Source organism: Trichoderma evansii (assembly GCF_050947405.1).
Source record: "Trichoderma evansii strain SZMC 28006 chromosome Unknown GGI43scaffold_2, whole genome shotgun sequence".
Taxonomy (NCBI): domain Eukaryota; kingdom Fungi; phylum Ascomycota; class Sordariomycetes; order Hypocreales; family Hypocreaceae; genus Trichoderma; species Trichoderma evansii.
Genome location: NW_028145204.1, coordinates 994,355 through 1,018,697, shown reverse-complemented (window position 1 = coordinate 1,018,697; position 24,343 = coordinate 994,355). Strand labels below are relative to the sequence as shown.

Below are 24,343 nucleotides of genomic sequence, written 5' to 3'. Positions count from 1 at the left end.
GAATAGAAAACGGGCAAGAAACCGCCAGATGCAAATGACAGTTGACAGTCCGCTCAGGCGGCCCGTGGCCCGCTGGACAGGAGCCATGATCCTTTGCCAAGTTGCACAACCCTTGGGGGACTGCGGTCCGGATAAGGCTGCTTAGCCATGCCCATGCGCGGCGCCGGCGTCATTGGGGTTTCGTTTCGTTTCTTAGTGTCGTCCCATGTGACATCGTCCGCCTCCTACCTCTCTTCCTTCTGGGCTTCTCTCAGCCTTCTGTCCATCTAGCTCCCACACGAAACGTAGATTCGCTGCGTCATGATTCGTGCCCAGCATTCCAGTCTGATCCTTTCGGTACCTCAATCGCCGCCACCCTGCTTAAGCCTCGTTTCTTCCTTCTGCATGTCTCTACGGCCCTTTCTTCACCAAATATGGAGTACCTCGGTCGACTGTTGGATGTCCGGTGCAAAGTGCTATTCCGCCGCATTTTCCCTCGTTTATGCACCATGGTGGTAATCCCCGAACTCAAGCCAGCATACGAGTACTGGAGCTCCTTGGGCCTGGAACGCAATCTCGCTTTCAACGTCGCTCGGGGTCCCCTGTCCGGCACATGGTACCCATGACCCGCACCGCTGCGACGGGCACATCCATGCTGCCACTACATGCATTACCATGCAAGCTCTCGTCTCTGTCATGCCTCCTTGCATTATTTAGTAGCACTGCCAGTGTCTGTCAGTAGACTAGCTCAACCCAATGGACCGGAATGGAGCACCGCGGGAAACCTGCCTGCCACGCTGACGCCCAGGGCTTAAACAGGGTCGTGATGTGCAGGGCATTGGCCTTTGCGTCCATCCAACGAGAACACTGCAACGTCGCCTGAGCATCATGTCCTGCTCTTTTAGGGAGGTTCCAATTCTGCTCACTCCCAAAATGTGCTTTTTGAGGGGGCCGTTATTCTTGTTGGCATAGACTAAAGAGGGGGCCAAAGAAACAGAGTGGAGAGAGAACAGAGATGATCCTTGTAGCTTCTAAAACACCCGTCCTGCCTCCCGAAGTGTCCGTCCATGATGCGAAGCACACATGAGACGCGAATGCAGGTGCGCAGTCACGGACATACGGAGTGCAGGCCTATGCTTGTTGAATTGGAAGTGGGATCATCCTCGAGCCATGAATCTATCCCTTGTAAGCGGAGTCCTCAAGAGAAAGAGCTCCGCAGACTCAAGCCTTTTTCAACCCCATGATTTTCGCTGCTAATTACACTTCTTCATGCTGACATTTAACGGACATTGAACGCCATAGTATTAATGCGCGTCTGCGGATTCAATTCATTTCGTTTGCTCGTATCGGAAATCGTTATTCTTCTCCGCGTGGGCCGTCCATTGCCGTGCTTGGTCATGTCGATATATTGATTTAGCGGCAGGGCCGCTCCAGGCTAGCCGTTGAAGCGGGCGATGACCAACAGCCTGGTCGGAGAAAAAAAATATAGACAGATCCATGAACGCTTAGCCGACGTCTCTTATTTCCCCAATCATTCAGGTTGTATTATCGTCCGTTCTGATCCCTATGGTGGCGTGGCCAGCTGGTCATTAGCCAGCCTTGTCTGCAGCTTCCTGGGCAGTCCTGTCGCCCCCAATTCCTTTTGGACCCCATGTATAAACTAGCAGTAATACGTATAAGAACTACTAGGTAGGTATAATATGTAAGGTATGTCTATATAAATAGAAAGATATTATAAAAATTATTTCCATCCCAGTGCGCCAATTGCCATGGACAGAGTAAGATGTCTCCCAAAATAGGCTTCTTCAAAGCTGAAGAGACTCCATTGAGTTGTTTTTTTTCCGCCACTTAATCGCTATCGTCGTCCTTTCCCTGGTAGTCGCCCAACAAAATATCGTCAACGCCGAGCCCAGTGGAGGAATTCCTAATCCATTCCGTCTCAACACGGAAAAAAATCCACATCCATCGCCGAAACACCTCCAGCAGCTCAATCAAAAAGATGCCACTCTCATAATCGCTAAATTTATCCAGATGTGGGCTCAATTTCATTGACCACGAGCAGCGTAGCATCAGATCAAGGCCTATGACAAAGTAGTATAGGCCAGCTGAGCGGAAGACAAGCCGATCGCGTAGCCCCCATGGATGGTGGCTTGATACCCGCTCTCTTGATGAAAAGAGTGTCAGATCCCAATCTTTGGCGACATCCCAGTAGAAGGAGTAGAGCGAGTTGATCAAAACTGCCACCAGCCATGCCCGATGCAAGGAAGCCGTGTCAATATCCGGCCCGACCCCCCTTTGCATGGCGCTGGTGATGATAACAGGAAATGCAGTGGAATACTTCAGGGCGTTGGCCAGGTGCTGCCCACCCCAGCCCGTAGATTCCTTGTACGGGGCCCGTCGAACTCTCAGGTACTCAATGACGCACTGCCTGAAACGAATGATGCTGGGCACAGCCATGAGCATTGGAATAATGAGTGTACCTCCACAGCTCCTGTTGGGATGGTCCGTCGAGGAGCCTCCCGCGCTGAAAAACATGCACAGCGTCACAAACACATCGCCAAACACTTTGGCATACGATGTCAAGACATCCGCCAGCAGAATGTCTCCAAATTTGCCATCTTTAGCCTCTGCAATCCCGCCAATGCTCACCCGTCGCAGTGTCGCCAGGAAGCGCTTTCGTCCGCCAGTAGGTAGATTACGCAGAGGAACGAAGAAGAGTGCGATAATCGCGACCAGGTATGTCATTGGCATCCAATCAAAATCGATAACCCTGGACGGCACGCGCCAAGTGCAAAGCCAGAATATCGTGATGGACAGAGAGAAGAGAGCCGTCAGAACTATTGCGAGTCGGTATGTCGATAAATGGTGTGATATATGTTGCGGCGAATTTCGTCCGGGATATCGGATCAAGGAGGGAACGTCGATTCGAAAGGCATGTAGCCAATGGAGGTTAAGGCCCCATCCCCAGACAGCTATCAGTTGGGAGCACAGATTGTCAGCATACGGGCGCATTACGTAGAATGAGATTCAATTAACAGTGGCACAAGCAAACCAACCTAGAGTGACGATAAAGCCGACACGATATGGCAGAGGAAATGTCAGACTGAAGCCGTCAAGCTGAGGCTCAACGGCAGGATCGCCGTCCATGGTGGAAATGTGTTGTCAAACCAATTGCACCTGTAAAGAACCATGAAAGAAATAGACATAGAGGGGGAGGCCTCTGTGAGTGGTCCTGAAAGGCGGGAGAATAAACGACGGTGCTCTTCCTGCGCACGGTGACTGTTGCTGGCCGATTGATTGTCGACGCAATGCGAACAAGGAGATGATGTCTGAGGCTGCGAAGACCAAGCTGTCCCTAATCAGTGGGTAGGTGCGGAAAAAGGTCCCTGCCGCAGCCGGCAGTCTGTGTTATAGTAGTGGTGTGAATCTAATCTGTACCCCATTTTTGGTGCTAAAGATTTAGGCAGCCTAGAAGCTACATATATTGATGGGCGCCATAACCTTATTTGGATGTCGATACGAGTTGGATTGAAACAATGGGGTCATAGAATGGCTGAAAACAATGTATCTCGTATTAATTCTATCTGTAGATATTGAGACATTCTAGTCTCCCGCAATCGGTGCAGATTCTTGGTCTATAGGGTACTATGGCTATTTAACGCAGTGTACCGGATCCGTAACCCAGACGTTCCATGAGATAATGAGACGTCAATTTAATTTAATTTAATTTTCTTTGACTTCTTCTTTTTGTCTGGTCTATTGAAATGCATTATACACCTATTGAATAGTATATTGATCCCTTCAATTCACGTCATCCTGCTGTTGTATATATGTCACTAGCACACCTCCTTCGGCGCATATTTTCTAGGCTAGCCGATCGCGACAGCACATGGGTCCTACCAAAAACCCCGTCCCGAGGTCCAGCTGTAGCGCTACCGCACAGCCGAAAGCTACCTAAGACACTCTTTCCAACTTTCAACTTCATCTCCAAAACAACATTACCAATCCAGCCTCCCATCATCAGCGTTTTCACCTGCGACATGCTACTACTCTGACAAATATCTCCCTTTTTCAATAATACCATAATTCAACCTCCATCAGAAAAATAGAAACATCAAACTCGCAAACACACCACATCCAGATCTAGCAGCCATGGCCGCCACAACAACGTCGCCATCACCATCATCATTACCCCCATCCGCATCTTCAACAACGCCCTACCCCTTCGCCACAGCCCCCGACATCGTCCGCTCCCACCAGAAAGACGCCTATTTCACCGGCCACCTCGCAAACTCCTTCACCGACCTCTACCGCCGCCTCTTCGGCGCCCGCTCCGCACACTCCCTCGCCCCGGAGCTGCGCACCTCCGCAGCCCTCCTCTACTTCGCCCTCACCACCCTACCGGGCAACCGCACCCTCGGCGAAGAATACTGCGACCTCGTTCAAGTCGATGCCAACTCTTCTCTCGCCCTTCCCGGCCTGCGCACTCGCGCCGCCTACATCGCCGGCACCGTCCTCCTGCCGTACCTCGCTAGCCGCATCCTCCCAGGCCTTCGCGCTCGCCTGAGGCAGTTCATCGATCGCCGTCTGGCCACGCTGCGGCAACAGGGCAAGGCAAAATCTCGCCAGGCGCGTATATGCGAGTACCTCTCCACGCATCTCTCGTCAATCACGTCCGCCGCGCCGTTCCAGGCCGTCGTCCTCGCGCTCTTCTACTTCAACGGGACGTACTACGAGCTTACCAAGCGCCTCCTTTCTCTGCGATATGTCTTTACGCGCACCGTACCCGATAGTCCCGACCGCGGCGGCTACGAGCTTTTAGGCGTCCTGCTCGCCATCCAAATGGGCGTGCAAGCCTTCCTCCACGTGCGCGACACCTTTTCTTCCGCGGCGTCATCCGCACAGCGAGAGCGAGCTGGATTCCACTCCGGCGAGGTCGAAGTCTCGCTGAGCCACAACAACACTTACTCTGCGAGTAACAACGACCTCCTCCTCAGCGGCGCGGGCAGCAATGGGCCCCAGGCGAGCAAGTTGGATATTGCGAGAGTCACAAATACTCCCACGAGCGGCGGCGAACCGAGATTCAACCTCGAAAACGAAAAGCACATGGGATACATCAAGGGAAGCCAGCAACGAAAATGCACACTATGTCTCGAGGAGATGAAAGATCCCTCGGCTACGCAATGCGGCCATGTGTTTTGCTGGGAGTGCATTGGCGATTGGGTTAGAGAAAAGCCCGAATGCCCTCTATGTAGAAGAGAGGCCATGGTGCAGCACATCCTTCCGTTACGCGTTATGTGAGCAAATCATTATTTTTTAACTTCTTTTTTTTTTAAACAAACAAATCAGATGATGTTTGGATGCTAGAATTGTAATACTCTGTACATAGTAGTAGTAATACGTTTGTTTGTGGGAAAATAGATAGAAGACAAAGGGAAATAAATCATCAAAAAGCTATGACAAAATAGAACCATGCCTTGCTAGGCTTCTCAGCCAAACCGTCCACCTCATATGCCATCGTACATGAAGAAAAAAAAAAAAGTGAAAAAGACAAAAAAAAGTTTGGTGAAAAGAAGATGAAGATATAGCTTTCCTTTCCGCGCCTCCTCTTTCATGGTATCATTCAGTCCCCCGTCATTACCGCTCCCAGATGCCCATATTTTCCATCCCATGATAAAAAAGAAAAGTAAATGCCACAAGATTAGGTAGATGACAAACTCCCACTTCATAGCAAAGCCAGTTGCCGAGTGGTTATTTGCAAAACGTAACCGTTTGCTTCCACGACGGCGCCAACTCGGCTAGAAGATTGCGGGAATGATGTCGATGATAATGATGATGATAATGTTGGTACAAGGGGGAAGGCCAAAAGTTTGCCCGTCTATCCATAACCCTTTAGAATAGTATGACAGATAGAAAGACATAGTGGTACAGTTCCATTCCGACCAAGCATGTGAAAACGCTGTCAGAGAAAACAAGATAATTCGGCAAAACTCCTGTATCCATGTAACATGGAGTAAATTCCACTCTATAGGGTAGAATCGACCCAGAATTTTTTTTGTCATTTGATGTTTTTGAATTTCCTTTCTTTTTTTGTTCTTTTTTTCGTTTTACTTCTTGTTTGTCGAATTAGATAGAAAAGAGAACAATCTCGCCTCGGTCATTGCGTCGAAGTCTCAGTGATCGCCACAGCTCCTTCTCGTCCTTGACCTTGGGAGTGCTAGCACCGACAGCCTGGCGTTCTCGGTGGAATCGCTTCAAGGCCTTGTTCATGCTGCAGCCACGCTCGCTCTCTGGTCCCTTGTTGACGAAGCTGAGGAAGACATCAGCACGGGGCTTGAAGACAATCATCTGTCCGTCAAGGTTCTCCCGCTTGTCGTCCTTGGAGCTTGGCCGGTACTCGATGAGCTTGGGCTCCTTCTTGTCGTGCTTGTGATGAGAGTGCTTCTTAGAGGAAGACTTGTGCTTGCTCGACTTGACCTTTGGCGGGGAGGTGGAAATCATGCCAAAGATGCTGTTGCTCATTGTGTGGTGGTGGTGGCTCTTGTGGTGTCGGGTGTGCTTTGTCTTCTTGAGCGGGCTTGTTGGCGATTCTGCAATGTTGTCTCCAGAGTAATCGGGCGAAGGTGGGAAGTCAGGTCGCATCATGTTCTTAAGACCGCCAGTAAGGCCGGAGTGGAGAACGGGAGGTGCGTCAGCCATGATCTGGTCGCCAGCGACGTCAACGTGCAAGCGCTTCCGCTTCTTGTCCTTCTTCAGATCACCCTCCTTTGATTTTCGTCGCTCAGTCTTGGTCTGAGGGGTGGCGAAAGAGGTGGGTACAGGGCCGGTTCCATATTGTACAAGAGGCTCTTTATCTTGGTCCATAAGAGCGGCGGGCTCCAGGAGCTCACCGGTCTTTGATTCGTAGCGGACAAGAGAGGTAGCGTCGGACGTATCGGGGGCTTTTCGCTCTCGAGGGCGGCTCACGTTGGAGGCGGTTGGGGTTTGTGAGTTGTCCAGAAAATCGAAAACGTTGACGTGTTCGTCGTCACCAGCGGTTGGAGGGCTTGGGGCCCTTGGGGGAGGAGACTGGTTGTCACGGACTTCGTACTCGTGCCACGACTCGTACTCCTTGTCTTCGCCAACGTCTTCCACGAATGGCTGCAGGGCCAGTGTGTTGGCCATGTCTAAACGGTGTGAGTTCATGTTGGACTGTTGTTTGTTCTGCTGCTGGCGGTGGTGCTGCTGCTGGCGGTTTTGCTGATTTTGCTGATTTTGCTGCTGCTTGTTCTGCTTCGGTTTGTATAATGCGCCTTGGTATTTCTGCTCTTCGCTCATGCAAGACTGGTGGAATGTTAGCTCGCTAAACAGAATAGCAGGGCCAGACAAGGATGCGATAGCTCCCCCGAGTCAAGGAGGCAGCTGGAGACGTACTGTATGCGAACGATACTGGGTGCCGGGAAAGTATACCATGCAATCAATACAGGTAAAGGTTGCGCCGTGACAACGACTGCGATGAGGATCAAGTTTCTTCTTGGTCAGGACGTCACCACACGACTAGATGTAAACAAAGTCAGAGAGGAAGTTGAGGATTCGGGAGTTGAGAAAGAGACTAGTGCAATGCAGACGAGGTGATGCGAGCTGTGGATGGATATAGGAAGCGCGGTTGCGGGTAGGGTAGGGGGTGAGGGGGAGGGGAGTTTGAGAGAGACAGCCGAGTGGACCAGAGGGGATCAGCGGAACGGGGCATGAGGGATGCAGCTCGAAATAGCGTTATGGCGCCTTGTTGCGAAATGCTCGTACGGCGCAGAGTGTGGTGGTGGCATCTGAATAGCTGCGGGACAAGGAGGGTGGCGTGCGCAAAGCAAAGGTGATGTCAGGCTATCAAGGGCCATCTCATGCTCTGGAGAGAAGCAGAAATGACCAGGGGGGGTCCAGCGCAACGCCACAAAAGGGAATGACAGAACAACAAGGGACTAGACAAAGCGGGAGGGCATAAACAAGCATGTAAGTTCGCTAGTGCGTACCTCGCACGAGAAAGAAACCATGTTGGCGGCGCGACTGATTGGACGGGCGATAGAGTTGGCCGGTTCCTGGATTGTGAGTGGCCGCGGCCTCTTATTTTGTTTTGCTTTTTTGACGGGGGTTGCGATTCGATAACGAGAGGATGGAGACGCTGAGGTGCAGCGGCGGCAGAGTCAAAGCAGGCAGACGGGCGTTTCCAGCTGGATTTTTTTTTTTTTTTTTTTTTTGTTGCTGCTGCTGCTGTAAGGCCTTGTTGGCGCGGGTGGTGGAGAGCCAGGCAAGAGTTTTTTTTTTTTTTTTTTCTTTGGTTTCTTGGTCGGCAGCGCAAATGGCAGCGCAAATGGCAGCGCACGAAGCGAATCAAAAAGAATGCAGCCCACAACGGCTTCGTAGTGTTTCGTGGCGTCTCGTAAAGGCTCGCGGAGACGCAAGGGAGCGCTTTGTTGGAGGAATGCGTCTCAGAATTTGAGGGCGTGTGAAGAACGAGGAAGAAAAAATTGGCAGAAGAAGGAAAAAAAAATTACCTGATAGGCCCCTCTACGAACGGGAGGAGAATTGGCCTGGGAATGACGGGCGGGCAATGGGGAATGGAGGGGCGATTTAGAGGGGTGGAGGGGGACTCGGCCAGGGCCTGATGGCGGTTGATAGCGGTTGATAGCGCCGGGGAAGCGTTAAACCTTGGGAATACGGCAGTGAAGAGAGTTGCAAGATGAAGCAACAACAAAGCAAAAAAGCAGAGCAAAAAAGAGCACTTGACTGCAAACGGGTAGTCAGCGGCTGCTGGGCTGTATTTAGTCTGTTGGAGAGGCACGGGCTGGGATGGCGGATGCCACCCTCCAGCTCTGGATTTAGAGTCTGATGTCTGTTTTTATCCTCTGGCAAGGCAAGCGGCTAGCTGCTGCAACTACTATTTTTTTTCTCCCTGCCTGCGCCTCTGCACGACGACGTCGGCGACAAACCTTGCACATGCAATATTGTTCCTTTCCTTTCCTTTCGTGTTCCATGTCTTCGTCCTGGCTGGTCATCCCGATCCCTGTTGGGCATCAGGCAGTGCCTTAGGGCTTGTCTATTGGCGCCTTGCGTCCCAAGCGTGGGAGGGAAAAAATTGCAAAGCCAGAAGCAAAAACGCAGAAAATCCTGCCTTGCTGCGGTGAACGGCGAGCAGCAAAAACAGAAATGCCCCAGTCCAGATCTCGCTGCTACGCGCACGCCCCGGCAACCAAGCGCTGCCACTCGAAACTCGGGTGAGGCAGCGCGACGATTGGCTGCGGGAGCTTCATTTCCCATGGCGGTCACATGAGCTAAGCAGCGCGAATGCACGCCCCGGGAGTTGTCGTAGCGGCTCAACCCGACGGCGAAGGCGACTTTTGGGGCTCTGCTGGCCGCCCAAGCAGCAAACGGTTGGCAGGGAACAGCCAAGGCAACGATGACTCTGTACGCCGTTTGTCGACGTGGTTTGCGATTTCATCACCGAAAGTCGAACAACAGCAAATTTGCTGTTCTGTAGCTGCCCAAAACGACGGTGATGACGACGACCGTTGCAGCGTGGCAAGACTCGACAAGGAACAAAGACCAAAAAAAGGCGGTCTCTTTGCCTGTGTGCCGCTACAGTCCAGCTGTAACACCCAACTTATTATGCTAAACTAGCAGCGCGAGAGTCATGGGGGCCGAATCAGTTGTCAAGCGCATTGCATACCTACACGCAGCGCTGCGAGCTGCTGTTTAAAGAAAACACACCGTCGTCACCGCTCTCTATTTCTCCAAGGCCCGTATTCCCCTTGATTCTGAGTTTTTAACGCAAACCTTAAGCCTCCCCCCCTTTATTTGCGGCGTCGCTGCAGCCGCTAACTGGTCCATCCTGAGCTGCGAGCGCCAACATCAGCGCAGCAAAAGCAAAATCTGAAGCATCCCAAACCAAAGAGCCAACGGACCCCCATCCGGTTGGCTACTTGAGACGCCCAACTGGCTCCGTGTCAGCGCCAGGAATCAAGTCAAGACAAGAGACGAGACGAGACCGCAGCCCATGTCTCCATCCATCACTTGTTACTGTTGCGTCGACGCAGGGACGGCCCAATCCAGGACGTGGATGTGATGCGCGTCTCCCATCTTGCATTGCGTCGTGAAGGGGGGAAAAGAAAAGGGCCTTCAAGGCTATGGGAAGCTCTGCTTCGACCCCATTTGCCAGCCCATGACGGATCAGCGCTACGTGCGCCCAGGGAATATGCAGCCAGGTTTGCTGCTAAAGTAGTGCATGCATATTCTTCCCTTATCCTTTCATGTGCTAAGCAGAAGAGGGCGGGACTGCGGATGGTGTTCCGGGAGGGGACGAAAAACAAGGCGTGTGCTGTGTTTGGTAGGTGATACGGAGGACTAACACCAGCAATAGCAGTGGTCGTAATACCGGGCAGTGCCACTTGGTGCTAATACAGGTACGCAGCCTTTACTAGCATTACTAGTATTGCTAGTATTCATGCTAGCATCATCACGTTAGCAGCTGGGTTCAATGTTTGGGCTTATCAATGAATGTCTCAGTCGTATTATCCCATATCTATATTGGTCTGGAACAGCAACACGCGATGGCGCCCATTCATTCATCCATCTCAGCCGGGCTCTCCTCTCTCACCATCCCGCCTCACGCGCTCCTCGCGCCACTGCCGGCTGCCCACCTCCATTCCGCAACGAAAAAAGGTCATATGTAGGATTTAAAATGAGATGTGCGGCACGTGTGGCGACTAGATGCGTAGATGGCCAGTTGGATGGGTGGATGGAGATGCTCCGGGCATGGTGCTAGCAGCGGCATTGGACTAAAACACAGCACGCATGCCTTGTTTCTGGCTCTCTGGGAGGGGAGGAGGCATGCAATGCATGGCTGCATCATGCGTGTCTCAGAACCAAGGGCCGGATGGTGTCTAATCACAACCATGAGATCGCCAGTTTACGGGCATCTCGCGGTGGTGGCGCTGCACTAATTCCTACCATCACCAACTACGAGTGTGTGCTTCATACTGTACACACAGAGCAATTATACACTTGTATCCTGTGATTAGGTATCAGACCCGAGTTGCCGTATCTACATACCTAAGAGTAAGAATATCTTTGGACTTTTTATCATGCTGCCGCTCGATGCGAGAGACATTTGCCATTGGAACTGCCAGGCCAGGAATGGCGCTGCCCCAGATCTACTGTCACAATGTTTCAGAGCTTAGACCCCGGCGAGAGCAACGCGGATTGGGCCAAATCTGAATCCTTCAGCCTAGCTTGGCGATGCAAGATGATGAATGAGGTCAATGGCCCGTGTAAGATTGGAAAGGTGAAAATGGTCTGCGACAAGTACGTCGAGTAATATTGCATACGGGCGGTCAAAACAGAAGATAAGATGTCTTGGTGATATTACCATCTCGCCTCTATCTTCCATGAACGAGTAATACCACTCGGTGAAGTACACTATTTTGAGTCTCGTCACTTTTTTTTCGCGCTGCTTATTTGTAATTCCTCTTCTTGGTTGCCACCTCCTCGATACGGAAGGAATACTTTGTCCGCTGCCTCCGGCTATGCAGGTCCAGAGGCGTAAGCCGGTTGAGAAAAAAACAATCCTGGAATCGTCGAGGGATGCCGGGAGTTGCAGCTGCAGCTAGTACACCTCGGCTGATGCTACTGCTACTACTACTACCGCTAACACTGGTAGTTGCTTTTGCTAAAGCCTTCTGGAATGTGATTGATGATGGCGTCTTGAAATTTGCTATTAAACACTACTAGTATCTGATAAGCCATTGGTTACGGCACATGATGAATTAATAGCACTTGATTGGAAGAGCGCAGATGGATGCTGTGCGTCGTATATTGGATCAAGATTGCGAAATCGACGATTTGATGTGGCGTTGTCGTGTAAACCGCCTCGCGCAGCAACCCTGCAGTGCTACACGTATCACCGGTAGTATATGCCGTGCAGAGTACAGCACAGCGTAGGGAAGGTCTGATTGCATTGCTTCATCCGAGTCATGGCTGGGTTCGAGCGGAAGATTGAAGCTGACACCGCTCTGCTGCACTCGTTGCACAGAAGCATGTTTGCTGGCATTGAATTGATCCCATCACCGGTCGTCGTCAGCAATCAGCTGTTTGTCTGAGGTGAGGCTAGGCTGAGGCTGCAGCCGGTCGCGAAGTGCATGATGCAGAGCGTCTGCATTGCAGCACAGCACAGCACAGCACAGCACAGCACAGCGCCGGTATCTGGTGCATCTGGGAAGTTCTTTGTTGAGGCCAGCTTGCAGGGCCGTGTTAGTGCTACTGCGACCGTACGAGTATCCATATCTATTATTACGGCGACGTCTATATCCATACTTGGCTGTGTCCATATCCGTATCTATATCCGTAGCGAGCGACCCATATCCTCGCCTACCTACTTGGGACGTACATACGGCAGGGCTATGGCTATGCAGCATGCAGTGCGGCAGACAGCTGTCATTCTGTGTGCTACACATCACAATTGATTGATTGATTGGAAGATGAAGATTGTTGCCAGCTCCAGGCAGACACGCGACAATGGCATTGAGCCCCAGTATAATAGTGCAACGACTAATACTTCGTACTGCTTCTCGAGCTGAGCTTTCAGCAGCTAGAAGCTTTAGTGAGTCCAGAACCCCGGGTCCCCCAGATCTAGCGCTCTTCTAGCTCTTCGGGCCGCGAGATCCTCACCTTCTCTGCCTTCCAAAGGCCTTCTCCCACTGCAGCAAAACAATAGAATAGCGCGCTCTCTCTCTGTGTCTCCTTGCTCTGATCGGCCAGGCGTCACAATGGACAGTGGCTAATAATAATTCTCATAAGGCTGGTGGCTACTATTAATATTAACGGCCCTTATAAACGCTGTAAATGAAATGACGGTAAATCGCTCGGGGCGCCCATCAACTAACTGCAGGGCAGCCCGGCCACCAGCTCGCGCCTGGCGGAGATTGAGCGTTTCCACTCCAATTTTCGGCCAGCTCATTTCCATTTAACCCAATTCATTAACGACTATCAGATTGGAAGATTATTACGGAGCACCTTGAACCCGCCGAGGTCCGTCCTGTGCTCTCCCTGGATTAGATTGGATCTGGCGTCGAATTTTTCTCGTTCTTTTCTCTTCTTATCCTAGTCGTCGTCCTCTTCCTTCTCTTCACCTTCCTCTCTCTCTCTCCAATCCTCAGGCCAATCCTCGGATTCTCACACCCTCCCTCACGCTCATTTTTTCCTTTCTCTCGTTGCTTCAATTCGCTTCTCTTCTTCAGCCCACCGACTTTCTCTCTCCCACCAACGGGACGCACGATGCAGCCTTAGGACGCACGATTCGACCATTTACTCCAGGCAGCGGCACACCCAATCTGCATCTGCACAGTTGGCATCGGTGGCGTCCAATTCATTTGCATCTGCATTTGCATCCAGCGGCCGCCAGCAGCTCCACGTCGACTAAGCTGACCTGTCGTTTAATTATATACTTTTTGTCTTGTTTTCCTGTTGCATTTTCCAATCTTTTGACGACTTTTGGCTTTTTTTACCTCTTCCTATCCGACACCCCTGACGCAAACTTACGCGCAAACGGATCAATCAGAACAAGGATCAAGGGAAGATTTACGGACCCAGGCGCTGAACCTACGGCGTCTCGCAAAAAGCAAAAAAAAAAAAATTAATCACGAATCCACGCCTCTCCCTTTATTGATTTCGAATATTATTATAATTCGCCTTGCTTGTTGCTCAGATCGGCGGACCCTCTTTTTTTTCCCCCGACTACATGTTGTCGTGTCATCAGGCTGAATTGCTGTGGCTTGGGTATGGGACCACATGCGATATTCAATCCGCCGCTCGACTACACCTTCTCCCAAGAATGGAAAGATGACCTCAAACTCAAACACACCCCCTCCCGGCTCAACAAACAATAATCATAATCATAATCACCACCACCACAGCAACAACAACATGATGAACGGCTACTTTGGCCAGACCGCCTCTTTCCTGACCTCGGCTGCAGGCTACATGCGTCTGCCAGCTCTGGCCTCAACAGTAAGCCAAGCCCGCGACGGTGCAGGAGGAGTGCCTCGACTTTGCATTGGCGAAAACTGACCGCGAACCTCGAATCACAGGGCATTGCGGCTATCCTCACGTCCCTCCTCTACTTTAAACAAAAGTGCGTATCCTCCAGCTTACGAGTCCCAATTTGCAGCCCCCAATACGCAGTCACCAATCCCCCCAGCCCACCTCGGCTCCTATCATCTCGTTATCATTTCGTCCCAAACCCAAACCCTGAGCCGAAGCTCGAGCTAAGCTAACAACGACTGACTGCAGGGCGCTCATTTATCCCTCTCATATGCCAACAAACTCACGAACCGACATCCCGCGTCCTACACAATTCGGAATCAAAGATTTTGAAGAGCTGGTCATCCCCACCGACGATGGAGAGAAGCTCTCGGCCTACTACATTCGCGGCCCCCGTGGCGGCAAGAACTCGGACATCACAATCATCATGTTCCACGGCAATGCAGGCAATATCGGTCACCGCCTGCCCATCGCCCGCGTCTTCATCCAAATGATTGGCTGCAACGTCTTTATGCTGGAGTATCGAGGCTACGGCGCATCCACCGGCGAACCAGACGAGTCGGGCTTGGGGATCGATGCCCAGACCGGCCTCAACTACCTGCGCGAGCGAGCGGAAACGAGGCATCACCGGTTCGTTGTCTACGGCCAGAGCCTCGGTGGAGCCGTCAGCATCAAGCTAGTGGCCAAGAACCAAGAACGGGGCGACATTGCGGGTCTGATTCTGGAGAATACTTTTCTCTCCATGCGCAAACTGATTCCTTCCGTTCTTCCACCTGCCAAATATTTTACACTGCTCTGCCACCAGGTATGGCCCAGCGAGGCAACCTTGCCGTCCATCACCAAGGTTCCCATCTTGTTCCTTAGCGGTTTGCAAGATGAGATTATTCCGTAAGTCTACGCAACCTACATTCTTCACATCTACCTTTTCCGGGATCAAATGATGAGCAAATTGCATCATCCACAAAATCTGAGCCATTCACCTGGCCCCTGATTAAAACTCTTATCAAACCCTGATCGATCCCACACCAACCGCCAGTTTTTTACACTCCCTCTTCTCTCTGATATACCTGATATCAAAGCTAACCAAAGAGGAAAACAACTGCAGACCTAGTCATATGACCCAGCTTTACAATGTCTCCACCTCCTTCAGCAAGACGTGGAAGACATTCCCGGGTGGCGATCATAACTCGAGCGTGCTAGAGGATGGCTACTTTGAAGCCATCTCAGATTTTATAGCCGACTCGTTAAATGATGCACCCATCACGGAGACCAAAAGCCAGTTATAAGACTGTGCCTCGCTGGGTTGACATGATACAAAGCAGGCATATCCCTGTGGAGCGTGGCGATTTATATTGCATCAAGGGGATCTCTATACCAGGGCCCTTGAACGCTTGATTTCTTTTTGCATGCTGACCCCATCATGGGCCGTAGATTTCACTGAATGGAGGTGCTAACTAGATAGAAAAGAGGGCGGCCTCAGGCAAGACGGGCCAAGCGTGGGATTGTAGGTGGTTCCTATAGCCCATGTGACGATAATATTGGAGAGCGTGTGTGTGGAGGGGAGATGCGTCGCGTGATATACATATACCCTGCCCCCGAAACGTGCTGCATTTTTTATATTTTTGAATGCCTTCTTCCGGTGAGAAGAGGGATAGGGGACATAATTCGATGTGCAACGAATTTTTTTTTCTTTCCGCTACTCAGCACACAATTTTTTTTTTCTGGTGTTTTTTTGGTGCGTGTGTGTTTTACTGCTCCACTGGTGACGGGCGTATCTATAACGGCACGCCCTATTACGCGCTTTTCAATATGAACGCGTGCCGCAGGCGATTTGTTTCATTGGGTGGCTTTGCCTTGCCTTTTCTTTTTTTTTTTCTCCTTTTTCTCTTCTCTCGCTTTTTTTTTAATACTCTCGCATTAAACAAGGTAGGTAGCATATAAAGCATATATCTGATACGGCCACACACAAAAAAAATTATAGAATGGGGCTCGAGCTTTGGTGGGAGAAGGATGCATATATGCATTAGAGGTGTTCTTATATAGACGGGGATATACGGAGTATGAGAGAAGGTTAATAGATAATTATAATGATTTTTTTTCTATTTGATTTTTTTTTCCTAATGAATTTCTCTTTTTATATATAATAATAATTTTCAAAGCTTTATGCAAGATGCATGCCCTTCGCTGTTGTAATAAGCTGTGCTGCTTCTTGATCAGCTCTTATACTGATACCACGTCAACACCTTTATAATAATAAGTGATGCGTGATGTCCTTCATTTCATCCCAATAAGTATACATCCAGTTTTAAATCAAGCATAACAATAAAAAAGCAAAAGTCAAAGCAAATCAACTTCTTCAACACTCCACATCTCCACCAAGCTGCTCCGTCCAAGACTTCTCCCTCTTAATCTCCACCTTCTTCTTCTTCAGCCCGAGCAGCAGTCGTTTTCCAGAGCTGCCGCTCGCAGAAGCAGCATGCGTCTCCGTCTTTGCGTCGTCCCTCTTGGCCGCAGCGCGGCCGGCGACGGCGCTCCATCCGGAGGCATCGTTCCTGCTGATATCTTCCCTGCGGGAGATTTGCTCGTTGGCGTCGACGTGGCAGAGTAGGATGTTGCCCGCGACGTCGAGACTCTTGATGGTGCCGTCGAGACGGGGCTTCATGGTCTGAAGGGCCTGCTCGACGGCGGGGGGCGTCAGAAAGGAGGAGTAGTGCGGCGTGGCACGGATGAGGATCTCATCTGAAGGCAGGAAGGTCGTGTTGAAGTTGAAGGTTGATGACTGGCTTGCCAGTTCGGCTTTGAGAGCAGTTTCGACGTCCTCGAGGGTGAGTCCGAATCGGGGAGATGTGAGGAGGAAAGAGTTGAACGGCTCGGTTATGATGGCGGGTGGTGGAGTAGGGGCTCTCGAGTTGGCGGCTGCTGTGGCAGCAGCTTCTGCCGCTTGAGTCTCTCGGATCTTGATGCACTGCGCCAGAGTCTTGGTTGGCGCAGAGACAAACTTGGAGCCCTTCCAGACGACGACGTAGCGATAAGGTTCGATGTCCTCGCTTTTACTCTCTAGCCCGTAGTCTTCTGCCAATACATGTAGGAACTGTCGTTGATGGTTAGGCATCGGTTTATATCTCAAACGTGCCTCGTTAGGGCTCTTGGAGAATACGCGGAATTCGCGCTCCTGGGTCTCTGCCCAGGTCAAGTTCTCCTTGAAGAGCCGAAGAGTAGTCTCTGAATACGGGACGTGGTCGTTCGTGTGAGACGTGGGATCAATGTTTAGTGCCGCAGCAAGACGCTTGTTTCGCTCCAGGCGGAGACATTCATCGTCACATTTGAGCTCAGGCCGAGTTGGCGTGGGATTAGAGCTGCTGGCATGACATTTCACTTCCTGCTGGCGGTGACCGCAGGGACAAGTGATGACGGTCTTGGCCGTACAAGGAGTTGATTCGTTGCAAGCTGCAAGGTTCGGTTAGGAGCTGCTTTCATTTGAATTACTGCTGATATTTTCATTTTAGACTTACGAGTTGGACCGTGGCAAGCATTCTGGCAAGTATGATCGCAGAATAGCTTCGTCTTGCCGCACACTTGGCCACAAGTCTGACTGGAACTTGCGCTATCTTCACACTCTCCTGGCCGGTGGCATAGCTTTCGGCACTTGTGTAGTCTAGATAATCATGTCAGTATATGTCGATTAATTCAGTTCATAGAGAAGAAAGCCGGAACGGAAAATATCACATACCCGCACTTCAGAGTCTTTCCACAAGGTCGTCCACAGTGGGCCGCTTGAAGGTGACAAGGCTGGCTTTTCAGCTTTTCTTTGCCGCAAGCACACCACTTATCCACCAAGAATGGACATTTGGGACAAGCTATATCGTCCATATGGCAATTGTGTTCAACAGGCGGGTGCCCACAAGCCGGTCGTCTTGGGCAGTTAAACCGACACTCCGGAGCGTGAGTCCCACATGGCTGCGGCGGCTGAAGCACCGTCCGGCCGCAATTGCAGCTAATTTCATGGAATATGGCTTCAGGGCAGCTTGCGCATGGCCCTCTGTGGCATATCTGCTGGCAGTCGTGGCTACCGCATTTCAGCGGTCGTCCGCATGTCCTGATGCAGATGTGCTCAGCCTCAACAACAGAATCACCTGGCTGTCGGTTTTTCTTCTTGGAAGCTGCTTGCCTCTCTGCAGCCTTCTTTTCTCCTGGGCAGCAGCGTTCACCACACTTGTGGCGGCCACAGCTCAAAATAGCTTGGCATGTTCTCATGCACCATGGTGGTTGGATGTCTCCCTGGTGGCAAACCGTTGTAGATGCAGTTCTCCCGCATCGGCACGAAATCTCAATCGTTTCTGTACAGAATCCACAATCGCCGGTATGGCATTTGGCTTTACAAGTGTGACCACAAGGAAGAAGTTTGTCGCAAACTCTCTCACAGTGAGGTACGGGGTCTTCGCAAGATTGCCTCGGGTCCTGTAAGAGTTCATCGAGTGGTGTTTTGCCACATGGACAATGCGTAACCACATCGGGGGAATAAGGGCAATGGGCTGCTTGCTCATCTTGGGGATGGCAAGTTTCAGAGCAGCTGTGAGTGCCGCAGTCAAATTTCCTGTCGCATGGCGTTTGGCAGCTGAAAGAGCCGTCGAACCATGAGCCATCATTAACATCATAAGAGGACTGTATTTCTTGCCTCTCGAAGCAAGGTACTTTCTTCTCAACGCGCCCGCAGTAGCACTTTGCGTCGACCTTCAGATCACAATCTCCACAGAGTCCAGGATGGCATGGGTTCGGACAGAAGTGCTCTCCGCAGGGCAAAAGGTCGCCGCAAATCTCTTGGCAGCTCCAGCCATTTTCGTAATCGGTCTCTCTGCACAATTTCTGGGAGGTATTCTTTCCACAAAAGCAAGATTGTGTAGGTCCTACAAGGTTACACGGCGGGCAAGGCCCAGCGTGACATTGGAGACCACAAGGGTGAGGACATGTTCCTCTGGGTTTTGAGCATGTCTGTCCGCAAGAGTGTGGAGGAAGCGAGGTACTAGAGGGCCTTGGGTTGATGTCTTTTCCACACCAGCAGTGGTAGGAGCCTGGCTCATCAGATAATTTGGAATTACAGCCGGGACACCTCCATGAGTCCTCCGTTTGGGGCTCTGTTTGTCGCCTCTCAGAAGCTTGCTTCATTTGATTTTGATACCATTTTTTAGCACATTTGAGATGGACTACCGTCCAACAGACGTTGCAAGACCACACGTGAGATTTCCGGAGGACCTCGTCTGTGCATACGGCACATTCATAGTTGCTATTGCTGATATCCTCGTGGATTCTGGTTCCAAGGTCCGCAGCTGTAGATTTTGGAAGCCTTACCTCGGGCTGTTTAGATGCCTCGGATTTCCTTGGCTTGCTAGAGGATTATCAGCAACTGGATGGCTACAGAAAATTAAATAGTATACTAAAATCAAGCTACTTACGCCCTTGGCATTACCGGCTGGCCCGGGACAAACTCAGGAGCCTCTGCACTTAATGAGAGAACTTCTGAATTCGCATCATCCGCTTCCACTGTGAGGTGGCCGCCAAATCGCCGTGATGGGCCTGGCAGAGGAGCTCGAGGGGCACTATGTCTTGCGCCACCTCGCTCACTCTGCCGCGGCCCTCTTCGGCCTCTTCCTCCGCGAGACGATCTTGATGAATTTCCAGAGGCTGCTGGCTCCTGCTGGGGTAGGCTTGCTGTGGGAGTAGATGAATTTTCTGAGCTGGCTTGTTGCGGGGCAGGTTGCCCTTGAGCTGCTTGAGTGTGATCACCATGCTGATTTCCTCGTCCTCTGCCGCCACGACCTCTGCCTCTACGAGCTCTATGAGCTCCTCTGGAGGCATTCTGAGATGGGTTCTGAGTCTGCGAGGCTTCGCCTTCCGGCATGGTTGCGGTTGAGCTCTGAAGAGAGCTTCTCTGAACGTGATCGGTGATTTGATCGCTTTGGTGCATGAAACGTTGACAAGGCTGAGTGAGCAGATGTGTGTGAGTCTGGGGATCCAAGCTGGGCGAAATCGCGCTATCGCACAAAACAACGGGTATAAGCAACTCTGACAGAATGAAACGATGAAAAGCAGAAAGGATAAATAAAGCCGCGAGCTATGATGATGCAGCAAAAAAAATGTTGCGCTCGTCGACTTGATATTTCGATGGATGGAATCTTTGAATTTCATCGAATTATAGTGGGGCACGCAGCTGGGTGTGGCAAAGCGGCAAAGCCTCACGCAGAAAAAGCTGCTGACAAAGGCGGTCGTTTTGCCCTGGAACTAGCAATATGAGTCACTCATGCTCAATTTCGTAGCTTGAGAATGCGGAGAAGACGAAATTGGCCAATCCAGGCGCTGCAAAATAAAATTATGAAGAGTCATCGTAGCAGCGCAATGGAGTCAGCCTTCCTAATACTGCAAAGGCAGTCAGCTTTTGTCCATGGCTGTGATGGTTTTGACTCAAATCTGGGAGGCGCGGGTCTGTAGGTCTTGATGGTGAGGAGTCTCTTAATACATTTACGGACACTATATGCGATATTATGGAACCAGGAATCCACCAAATCTAGACTTGATACCTAGCTAGGTAATGGAGATTTTCTTTATGCGTACTCAGGGGCAGTGAGAAGCGATTCTGAGGCTCGACACGATAAGAGGCATTGATCACGTTGGTGGACAATTATAAAAGGAGACGCTTTTACACAAGGCTCTCGGTTGCTTTTGGGCTTTTGGGATAGCAGCCTACCCGGTATCTTTGCGCGTGTAAATTCTCTGTAGAATGGAAAAGACTTACTCCACAGCCCAGCATTCTAGCATTAAGCTTATTCAACAAAAAGCAAGACGGCTCAAAAGAAACGTTTTAAGCTTGTAAATTATGCCAGCAGTAGTGTTAGCAGGGGCCATCATATTTTATCGCCCTTTTGAACATTTATTAAGAAATACAATAGTAAAATAATTGTGTAAGGCGGTGCGGGAGTATTAGCCAAGCAAAGACAAGAGACTCCTTCAACGATGGTCACTATTTTGAGCCTCGCCTTATCGATATCACGATACCTTCACTGTATTGTTATCTAATGACCCTTTCAAGATAATCCTACCTAGTATTAGTAGTAAAATTCAATGTGTGTTACAATCAGGAGTAGCCCAAGCCTCGCCAGCCAGCCACTCCCTAAAGAGCTGCTCCAGAAATGTCCATCTCGGGGTTTCTATCCCCATGGGGACACAGGGGCGAACTGAGGCTGAATATTCCCTTTGGCGGTGTGATTTCGTCCTACCGCCATTACCATCACCTGATGGATTAAATTAATGTGGCTTGAGCTGAGACCAAATTATTTACAAATATCGGAAGCAAATGCCTCTACCCCAAACTGCTTTGGTGCTACCTGAGGAAAAGTAGTATCAAGCAACACCACTTCGGAATTATGCATGCAACCTGGGCTGGTAGGATCACTTGATGCCTCCCCCACGTTTAGAAGAGTCAATGTATCTGTTTATCTTCCAGTGACAGGGCGTTGGGCAGTACGGGCGTCTGTACGCCAGGATCAGGGCTCTGATGCATGCAGAATCGACAAAATTAGGTTATTGGGCTGAGTGTAGATAGTTCTTCAATTTGACTCCTTGTAATCTCGGTAGACGCGCCACAGTCATCCCTTTATGGCTTTTCAATAAAGCCACTTCACATTTATGGTAAGCAGACTGTTGCTGCTCCTGAAGAGGCCATGTGGTGGCGGCAGTGTCAGTCGTTAACTCCAACACGGTAGACGCAAGGGGCCTGAGAAGCGGCTGTGAAGATTCATCACCCTGCATTAGCGAGCGCAGGAATACTCCTAATTAGAGTAGCAGTGCTAGCCAGTGTTTTGTTTTCCCCTGTTCGGCACAGCCTGGACGTATCTAGTCTACTTCGTATGCACTTACGTATCGACAGTGTTTGTTGTCATCACCAATGAGGTTGCTGGGCTGGTGGCCTCCTCTTACATCCGAATCTTCACCGGTTTGTCCCAAAGAGGACAATATTGAGCCCAATGTGGTGGTACCGACTGCATCATACGAGTCAAGCCTCCTCAATGCAGCCGTTCATAAGCGACCGAGGCGTTATTCCGGCATAGCAGTACTGCATCTCTATATGTACGAGCATGCGTTGTATTATATAAATACATATTGCCCGCATGTACTATGTAGTTCCAACGATAATGCGTTGTTGTTGACAGGGGTTGGCACTCGATAGCACTCGCTGGCAGGGATGCCGCAGGACGCTTGATAAGTGATAAGTAGACGCTGGTAATAATTTGCTCCGTATTTGCGGCTGATTTTTTCCCTGGCACGATGGAAGGCGCTAGCAGGTGATTCCGCGTGGATAAGAGATCGGTTGGGACCCTCCGAGGGTGGGATTGACGGGATGTTGTTGGCGGTATGGCGTAGCCTATTGGTCTTTCCGGGATGCTCATGGTGGTCTCGCTGGCGTACAACCACCGCTGGCCGCATTCGCCGATACGAGATGCGACCTGAGCACCATGCATGAGCGACGGTAGTGACTCGTTGCTCTGCCTGAGAGGGAAAAAATCCTGGCGAGATGCAGGCTGCTCGTATGCTGTGCCCTTGGCATCACCATATGGAGAAAAGCAAAGTCCCGCATGCATTGTTCACGCCCGAGCCTGCATTCCACGTGCCAATGGTTTGGCTGTCCTTCTCTTTCATTTTGTGGTATCGGAACAATCTGCCTAAAATAGATGCCTAGAATTGTAAACGATTGGTCTCGGATTCACGTCAATGGGCAGCAATCGTAGTATTGAGCTGACGCTGCATGAGTTATCGAATAACCCCCCTCCGCTTGTTCGTATCCCAAGACAATGAGAATGGTGGATACATATTAGACCGGCCTACGTACATGTAGGATGCATACGCTACCGCATGCACAAGCACAAAGAAGAGAGAGGAAAAAAAAGTTGAATTGCACCACCACCGTCGCTGTGTTCTTGGTGGCGGGGCGGTTTGCATGAAAAAGAGGCCATGAACTGTGGCGCCAAGGGAGATCCTGGGAGAGCACTGCAGGTAGCAGCAGGTGCTACGGGCAAGCGGTCGAATACGACTGCTCTCTTCTTTTTGTCTTTCATTTCGTTTGTTTTCTTTTTATTATGCTTGTTTCCTTTTTAATTTTCTCCTTAGTCACTTCGGGCAAAATTAGTCTGCAACGGTGCTTACAATTTCTCATATAGAGTTTGTAAGTCAGGTAGTATCAGCAAAACTTCCTTTCACACCAAAGCTGCCAAGGCGGAGGTGCGGGATGGCTGCAGTGCGCAAATAAGCACTTGGCAGGTGTTTATCAACTTGCTTCTGCAGACTGAGAGGGGAGCGTCCCCATGGGGTTTGGCTTGGGTGAAAACTCAGCGCTGGAAGCTCAAAGTCTGCTCCTTGCTCGGCTCGGCGTATTTTAGGGCTTCCAATTTGGATATCGGGTCAGGTAATAATATCCTTAGCATTTACAGGGCACATTAGCTGGTAATACTTGTGCTGCACGATGCAAGACGCAAGACGAGACCCAGGCCATGTAAAGTCTGTCGGGTCAGCATGGGTTTATGTCATTCCTTGTTCAGTGAATGCCGTAGCGGTGCCTCGTCCGATTACGAAGCTGTATGGAGCGGTATCAGCAGCTAGCAGTAGTAGCAGCAGTAGCATTATTCCTTCTTACCAGTGGACGGCATGTGTGTGTTTGGCTTTGGCCAGCTACCCCCTGTCCACCTATTTTTGGTGGATGGACGGTCGGTCGGCTTGTAAAAATCGATTCATCTCATCCCTTCAGTGCATCCCGGAGATGGTCATGGACGCTAGACCAATGCTACGATACATCGTAGGGCAGGAGGAGGTCGCAAAGGTTTGGTCACATCCCAAGGGAGGAATTTTCCGACGAAATGTCACGTTCTAGACGCCTGTCAATGAAACAAACCCTGCCGTTTGTCTTTTCTCAGCTGCCCCCTTGCGTGCTTTGCGTGTATAGAAGCGAGCAGCCAATCTCTTCCATCATCCCCCCTCTGGCTCTGGTGCGGCTTTAACGCTAAGACATGGTGTCGACTTAGCTGCCGACGCCAATGTACCAGCATCGAGCCCGGCCTTCTATCCGCGCAGCCAGTGGCCTTTTCTACCGCTGGCCTCTTTTTTCCTATTGCTTTAGTTCACCCTGAACAGGCAAATGTGCCTGAGCCACCTCAGCTCGGCCAAGCCCCTACCGCAAGCTAGCGGCGAAGCGTCTTATCGTCCGTGTATGTGTGCCGCAGCCCTCAGGAGATACTGACTGACGTTAACAAATTGC

The 24,343-nt window shown here is 50.7% G+C and overlaps 7 protein-coding genes across 7 annotated transcripts; 3 read left to right on the top strand and 4 right to left on the bottom strand.

Moving 5' to 3' along the window:
• Positions 1 to 1,652: 1,652 nt before the first annotated feature.
• On the bottom strand, positions 1,653 to 3,384 carry GGI43DRAFT_147913 (EXS family-domain-containing protein). The gene is made up of 2 exons (XM_083199388.1): positions 3,036 to 3,384; positions 1,653 to 2,951 (listed from the first exon to the last, which is right to left on the bottom strand). The coding sequence occupies exons 1-2, from the start codon at positions 3,124 to 3,126 to the stop codon at positions 1,828 to 1,830; spliced, it is 1,215 nt and encodes a 404-aa protein (XP_083064854.1). The 5' UTR covers positions 3,127 to 3,384; the 3' UTR covers positions 1,653 to 1,827.
• A 394-nt stretch (positions 3,385 to 3,778) lies between these two features.
• On the top strand, positions 3,779 to 5,383 carry GGI43DRAFT_147651 (ubiquitin-protein ligase peroxin 10). The gene has a single exon (XM_083199383.1). The coding sequence runs from the start codon at positions 4,132 to 4,134 to the stop codon at positions 5,278 to 5,280; it is 1,149 nt and encodes a 382-aa protein (XP_083064853.1). The 5' UTR covers positions 3,779 to 4,131; the 3' UTR covers positions 5,281 to 5,383.
• A 524-nt stretch (positions 5,384 to 5,907) lies between these two features.
• GGI43DRAFT_147700 (uncharacterized protein) lies at positions 5,908 to 7,383 on the bottom strand. The gene has a single exon (XM_083199385.1). It carries the CDS (start codon positions 7,294 to 7,296, stop codon positions 6,106 to 6,108), a length of 1,191 nt encoding a protein of 396 aa, XP_083064852.1. The 5' UTR covers positions 7,297 to 7,383; the 3' UTR covers positions 5,908 to 6,105.
• A 5,999-nt stretch (positions 7,384 to 13,382) lies between these two features.
• On the top strand, positions 13,383 to 15,502 carry GGI43DRAFT_147677 (Alpha/Beta hydrolase protein). The gene is made up of 4 exons (XM_083199384.1): positions 13,383 to 14,013; positions 14,094 to 14,137; positions 14,296 to 14,934; positions 15,152 to 15,502. Exons 1-4 carry the CDS (start codon positions 13,795 to 13,797, stop codon positions 15,330 to 15,332), a joined length of 1,083 nt encoding a protein of 360 aa, XP_083064851.1. The 5' UTR covers positions 13,383 to 13,794; the 3' UTR covers positions 15,333 to 15,502.
• Positions 15,503 to 16,153: 651 nt separating this feature from the next.
• Positions 16,154 to 20,206, bottom strand: GGI43DRAFT_393039 (uncharacterized protein). Its single transcript, XM_083204622.1, has 4 exons — positions 19,497 to 20,206; positions 17,777 to 19,429; positions 17,559 to 17,701; positions 16,154 to 17,493 (listed from the first exon to the last, which is right to left on the bottom strand). The coding sequence occupies exons 1-4, from the start codon at positions 20,006 to 20,008 to the stop codon at positions 16,403 to 16,405; spliced, it is 3,399 nt and encodes a 1,132-aa protein (XP_083064850.1). The 5' UTR covers positions 20,009 to 20,206; the 3' UTR covers positions 16,154 to 16,402.
• Positions 20,207 to 21,768: 1,562 nt separating this feature from the next.
• Positions 21,769 to 22,808, bottom strand: GGI43DRAFT_147649 (uncharacterized protein). Its single transcript, XM_083199382.1, has 2 exons — positions 21,955 to 22,808; positions 21,769 to 21,822 (listed from the first exon to the last, which is right to left on the bottom strand). Exon 1 carries the CDS (start codon positions 22,674 to 22,676, stop codon positions 22,101 to 22,103), a length of 576 nt encoding a protein of 191 aa, XP_083064849.1. The 5' UTR covers positions 22,677 to 22,808; the 3' UTR covers positions 21,769 to 21,822; positions 21,955 to 22,100.
• A 544-nt stretch (positions 22,809 to 23,352) lies between these two features.
• GGI43DRAFT_147528 (uncharacterized protein) lies at positions 23,353 to 24,091 on the top strand. Its single transcript, XM_083199380.1, has one exon. The coding sequence runs from the start codon at positions 23,555 to 23,557 to the stop codon at positions 23,957 to 23,959; it is 405 nt and encodes a 134-aa protein (XP_083064848.1). The 5' UTR covers positions 23,353 to 23,554; the 3' UTR covers positions 23,960 to 24,091.
• The last annotated feature ends 252 nt before the right edge of the window (positions 24,092 to 24,343 follow it).

Excerpts from the sequence above, each read along its gene's own strand:
- GGI43DRAFT_147651 (XM_083199383.1), top strand. The coding sequence starts at position 4,132 with ATGGCCGCCACAACAACGTCGCCATCACCATCATCATTACCCCCATCC.
- GGI43DRAFT_147528 (XM_083199380.1), top strand. The coding sequence starts at position 23,555 with ATGCAAGACGCAAGACGAGACCCAGGCCATGTAAAGTCTGTCGGGTCA.
- GGI43DRAFT_147700 (XM_083199385.1), bottom strand. The coding sequence starts at position 7,296 with ATGAGCGAAGAGCAGAAATACCAAGGCGCATTATACAAACCGAAGCAG.
- GGI43DRAFT_147649 (XM_083199382.1), bottom strand. The coding sequence starts at position 22,676 with ATGCATGCGGGACTTTGCTTTTCTCCATATGGTGATGCCAAGGGCACA.
- GGI43DRAFT_147913 (XM_083199388.1), bottom strand. The coding sequence starts at position 3,126 with ATGGACGGCGATCCTGCCGTTGAGCCTCAGCTTGACGGCTTCAGTCTG. Across the intron at positions 2,952-3,035 it reads CGGCTTTATCGTCACTCTAG|CTGTCTGGGGATGGGGCCTT; the intron begins GTTGGTTTGCTT and ends CCCAACTGATAG.
- GGI43DRAFT_393039 (XM_083204622.1), bottom strand. The coding sequence starts at position 20,008 with ATGCACCAAAGCGATCAAATCACCGATCACGTTCAGAGAAGCTCTCTT. Across the intron at positions 17,702-17,776 it reads GGAAAGACTCTGAAGTGCGG|ACTACACAAGTGCCGAAAGC; the intron begins GTATGTGATATT and ends ATGATTATCTAG. Across the intron at positions 17,494-17,558 it reads TGCTTGCCACGGTCCAACTC|CTTGCAACGAATCAACTCCT; the intron begins GTAAGTCTAAAA and ends CGAACCTTGCAG.
- GGI43DRAFT_147677 (XM_083199384.1), top strand. The coding sequence starts at position 13,795 with ATGCGATATTCAATCCGCCGCTCGACTACACCTTCTCCCAAGAATGGA. Across the intron at positions 14,138-14,295 it reads CTCCTCTACTTTAAACAAAA|GGCGCTCATTTATCCCTCTC; the intron begins GTGCGTATCCTC and ends GACTGACTGCAG. Across the intron at positions 14,935-15,151 it reads TTGCAAGATGAGATTATTCC|ACCTAGTCATATGACCCAGC; the intron begins GTAAGTCTACGC and ends AAACAACTGCAG.